At 34.6% G+C, this 5,072-nt stretch overlaps 1 protein-coding gene across 1 annotated transcript in view; it reads left to right on the top strand.

Annotated features, from left to right (window-relative positions):
- LOC107753396 (SLAM family member 5-like) overlaps positions 1-4,891 on the top strand; it is a gene marked incomplete at its 5' end in the record, with an annotated part of 8,390 nt that extends 3,499 nt beyond the window's left edge. Inside the window, one exon of the mRNA XM_016569528.1 lies at positions 4,833-4,891. Within this exon, the coding sequence (XP_016425014.1) occupies positions 4,833-4,891 (59 nt within the window). The remainder of the gene's footprint in view (positions 1-4,832) is intronic.
- Between the last annotated feature and the right edge of the window lie 181 nt (positions 4,892-5,072).

The following is a 5,072-nucleotide window of genomic DNA, read 5'->3' as shown; positions in this document are numbered from 1 at the left end:
AAGGAGGGGGCTTTGTAGAAAACGAAGCGTTTGAGAGAGGCGGGGCATAGAGGACCTACAATAATGTACAGTATTTGAAAAATAATGTGTTTTTTGAACATTAAAGCATGTCAACATATTCTGTTACACCAAATACACAAAATAATGATCTTTAAAAAAGCATCATATGACCCCTTTAAGAAAATATCATTTCAATCCGGTGGAAAAAATATAAGTTTGGAAGGGAAAAAAGCTATTGTCTGTGCGAGACTTCCGATTCATTCGCCGATTTAGGTAAATAACTAACCGATTACCAAGATGCAATAAACCAGTCTGTTTATGAATACAATTTTAAAACGGTTAGAAATATACAAGTTTGTAATAACAAGCAGCATAACGGAGTGATTGTACAGCTAAAATAACTAGGCAAAGCGAATTACACTTGCAGCCTCGCACTTCGCACATTCACATTCATACAAAGCATCCGCTCTTACGTTACTTTTTTTCCCTTTGCAAAGAATAGTGCCTTGCAAACCCATTGCAATCACTATTAGATTAAAATGCTAAATAAATATATGGCTCTGTATGTCTCTTTCACTAACATCTGTAATCTCTCTCAATGTGATAGCCTAGTGTAAAAATTCTTAAGAGTTGCTATGCAAGAAAATTATTATGCAGTATATTTCATATTGTTTTTATTCCTTTTTTACAATATTAAATAAACATCCTTTTATATAATCAAATTCGTAGGCCTCATTTCTGACCACTGGAAAAATGTACCATGTTTGCAAACACAACACCATCATTCATCTGTGCTCACTTTTGATTGTAAAATCTGTAGTCTGTTAAGTCTCAATATTTCCAAGTTTAAATCAATCCATGAACAGTTTTGCATTTTCAATTTGTTGCATGACTAATGAAATTTAATATAAAATGTGTTAAAAACTATTTCAGCACGGTGTCTTTATGTAGCTTCCACATGAGCACCAAACAAGAACTGAGAATACAGAATACAACCATTGATATTTGCAGATCTATTACACAATATCCCACTGGCTAACATTAGTAACATAAATAACATTATTATTTTACAACTAAATCACTTTTTATCCAGAAAATACTACAGACACCACCAGGTCATTAAAAAGAAAAACTATAGATGAAAATATATATCTTTTAAAAAGTAGCACAACTTAAATGTATCATTAAAAACACACCCTTCCGAGAAGTTTCAGAATGAAACGCTGAGTGTGAAATGAGAAGACGAAAAAAGAACTGAGCAGCGCAGTCACAAAAATAAATGCGTGAATGCATGACCTTTAGTTTGTTCTTCAGTATATATTTGACTCTCATTAAGATTGTTTTAGAACATTGTTGTATTCATGGCTGTTGAGCCCCACTGGTTTCCTGACTTATACTGATCTACAGATGTTTGGTCTGATCAAGTATCTCCATTGTGTTCAGCTGATAAAATCCTTGTTTGGTTCAGTCAGTGTCTCTCTGCTTTCCACAAATCGCAATCAAACTCCACAGACCAACTAAAACCACTGACATCAGCTGCATCTGTCACTGAAAAGATTTCAGCAAGAGATGAATTCAATACAACAATCTGAAGACTGTTACAGTACACGAATAAGACATGTATTTCTGTGCAAACAGAGTAGCAAGTGATCAATGTAGAGCAAATGGACATTTATAAAGCAGACAACGTATGAGAACACAAATGAATTCTGATTGAATGAATATGATTCTCTTTTGCAGTATTACTGTTGCTTTACTTGACATTTGTACCATTTAGAATTGATGTTTATTGTGAATGTTAAGATTTATTTAGACTAAAGGTAAAAAGTTGCCTATCAGGGGTTTATGACCCATCAACATATCACCTTTCAGTCTAGGCTGCATGTCTGCATTTAACTCTGTTCTTGTAAAGACCCAAAATGATGTTTTGTTAATGTGAATCATTCAGATTTTTGTATTGAACTCATTTCTTTAAAAAAAAAAAAAAAAGCTTTCCATGTGTTGATTCAGTGATGCAGCTTATGTCGGTGGTTTATTTGGTCTTCGGAGTTTGATTATGGTTTGTGGGGAGCATAGAAACTAAGACTGAACCAAACAACAAATTTAACAATAGAGATACTTAATCAGATCAGACATCTGTGGATTACAGGGTTCAACAGCCATGAATGCAAAAATGTGCTAAAATGTTATGAGAGATAAAGATCAAGCGAGCATTAATAATATCCATCGAACTCAGATTTTGCTGGAATCTTCAACATTATGAAGATGAGTTTCAAAATCGTTCTGTTTTTGCTGATAATGTGCAGTTTGTGCATAAAAACTATTTTCGGTTTCACGTTGACGCCGTTCATTTGTTCACTGGCTAATGTTGCATTTTTCCTCAAGTTTATTTTCATATTAACATTGCCAGTCAGCGTCAGCGTCAGCGTCAGTGTCGCATGCATCCAAATGCACTGGCGAAGTTCCAGATTCCAGGTTTTCTTTCTTTCCTTGGTGAAATTACACCTCATCAGGCAAGACTAAATGATCTCAGTTAGCTAGCTGTTCACTAGCATTACAAGCAGTATTATATGAGTTTAACCCAGGCCCGGACTGGCCATCGGGAGCACCGGGAGAATTCCCGGTGGCCTGGCGGCTGATTTGGCCCGCTGCCGTTTTTTTTTCCTTTTCTTTTAAAAAAAAAAGTTATTATTATCATTAATATTTTATATTTATGATGTTGCATTTTTCCTCAAGTTTATTTTCATATTAACATTGCCAGTCAGCGTCAGCGTCAGCGTCAGTGTCGCATGCATCCAAATGCACTGGCGAAGTTCCAGATTCCAGGTTTTCTTTCTTTCCTTGGTGAAATTACACCTCATCAGGCAAGACTAAATGATCTCAGTTAGCTAGCTGTTCACTAGCATTACAAGCAGTATTATATGAGTTTAACCCAGGCCCGGACTGGCCATCGGGAGCACCGGGAGAATTCCCGGTGGCGTGGCGGCTGATTTGGCCCGCTGCCGGGTTTTTTTCCTTTTCTTTTTAAAAAAAAAGTTATTATTATCATTAATATTTTATATTTATGCCTTGTCAAGTGCAGGTCAGTTTCATCTGTAAATACGTTGGATAGTTTTGTCTTTATTAACCTAGTTGAGTATTAAACTGCTAGTATCTGTTAGGCTATCAGTAGCAACCCCATTATCATCATCATTCAGAATAGTAGCTATTTTGCTAAAGGACATCAGTATCGATTGTAAAGTTACATTAAAAAATTTAGCAGAGACAGATATTCACATGGATTTATTGTACAGGGAGGGAGGGAGCTAGAGCAGACAGCAACACAAAAATAATATGAGTAACAGCCTAATAATTCAATAGTGTGTTCAATATTAGAATTTTTCAACAAGTATATTGTACTAATTTTGACATTTGGGCACTTCAGAAATTGTGTTCTAATACACTACCAGTCAAAAGGTTTCAATCAGTACGATTTTTAATGTTTTTAAAAGAAGTCTCTTCTGCTCACCACGCCTGCATTTATTTGATCCAAAATACAGCAAAAATAGCAATATTGTGAAATATTTTTATTTCTATTTGAATATATTTTAAACTGTAATTTATTCCTGTGATTTCGAAGCTGAATTTTCAGCATCATTACTCCAGTCTTCAGTGTCACATGATCCTTCAGAAATCATTCTAATATGCTGATTTGCTGCTAAAAAAAACATTTATTATTATTATTACGTTGAAAACCGATTCTTTTTTTTCAGGTTTCTTTGTTGAATAGAAAGTTCAGAAGAACAGCATTTATCTGAAATAGAAATCTTTTGTAACATTATAAATGTCTTTATCATCACTTTTAATCAATTTAAAGCATCCTTGCTAAATAAAAGTAATTTCTAATAAAAAAATTATACTGACTCCAAGCTTTTGAAATGAAGTGCATGTATAATGTTTCAAAAGCTTTTTATTTCAGATAAATGCTGATCTTTGGATCTTTCTATTCATCAAAGAATCCTGAAAAAATGTACTCAACTGTTTTAAATATTGATAATAATAATAATAACAACAACAAATATGTTTCTTGAGCAGCAAATCAGCATATTAGAATGATTTCTGAAGGATCATGTGACACTGAAGTCTGCAGTAATGGTGCTGAAAATTCAGCTTTTTGATCACAGAAATAAATTACATTTTAAAATATAATCCAATCGAAAGCAGTTATTTTAAATAGTAAAAATATTTCACAATTTTACTGGTCTTGCTGTACTTTGGATCAAATAAATGCAGGATTGGGTGGGCGGGGGGTGTGTGTGTGTGTGGGGGAAAATGAAGAAGAGGGAAATGGAAGTGAAAGTGCAGTGCAAGAAAGAACCTTTTATTATTTTCCACGGCCCCAGACCAAGGATTTAGACCTTTTTATGTGATGGCCATACAAATAATAGGGTTGTCTGTGGTTTCAGAAATTGTTGTGGATGTATAGGCTATATTCAGAAAAAGGGGCCAAAATCGCACCTTTTGGGGTACAACAGCTTGTCACTGGAACAGTACTCTTAAAAGGACATATTTGTTCATTTTTTACCCCTAATAGGTAGGCATACAAATTAGTACCTTAAGGGTACAAATTACTACTCTAAGGTACTAATATGTTCCTATTAGGGGTTAAAAAGGTACAAAGATGTCCTTTTAAGAGTACTGTTACAGTGTCAAGCTGTTGTACCCCAAAGGTACAATTTTGGCCTCTCTTTTTCTGTGTGGCCTGGATGAGTGTGAGATTTCCCGGCCTGAAATTACATCCCAGTCTGGCCCTGGTTTAATCTCTGAGAAAACTGTTTCTGTTTATTCTGCAGGTGTGTTTGGTTCTGATATAGATGAAGTGAAGTCTGGACATCTTTCTCTTTCTCACTAATAATGGATTTCAAGGTCAAGGTAACCTTAGCCTAACATTCAAATATAATGTCTAGTTATCTTTCACAATATGTTAAATATTTTCTGTGGTAATAAATTATAAAATAAGACTTACATCAAATATACAAAAGCAGCCGTGTTGAGTTGTGAAATGTGGGGCAGGTGAATAGTTTTCTGCAGTA

Source organism: Sinocyclocheilus rhinocerous, unplaced genomic scaffold (genome assembly GCF_001515625.1).
Source record: "Sinocyclocheilus rhinocerous isolate Xijiao unplaced genomic scaffold, SAMN03320098_v1.1 scaffold18941, whole genome shotgun sequence".
In the NCBI taxonomy this organism is placed as follows: domain Eukaryota; kingdom Metazoa; phylum Chordata; class Actinopteri; order Cypriniformes; family Cyprinidae; genus Sinocyclocheilus; species Sinocyclocheilus rhinocerous.
Note: the sequence above shows the minus strand (reverse complement) of the source record. Positions and strands in the feature narration are given on the sequence as shown.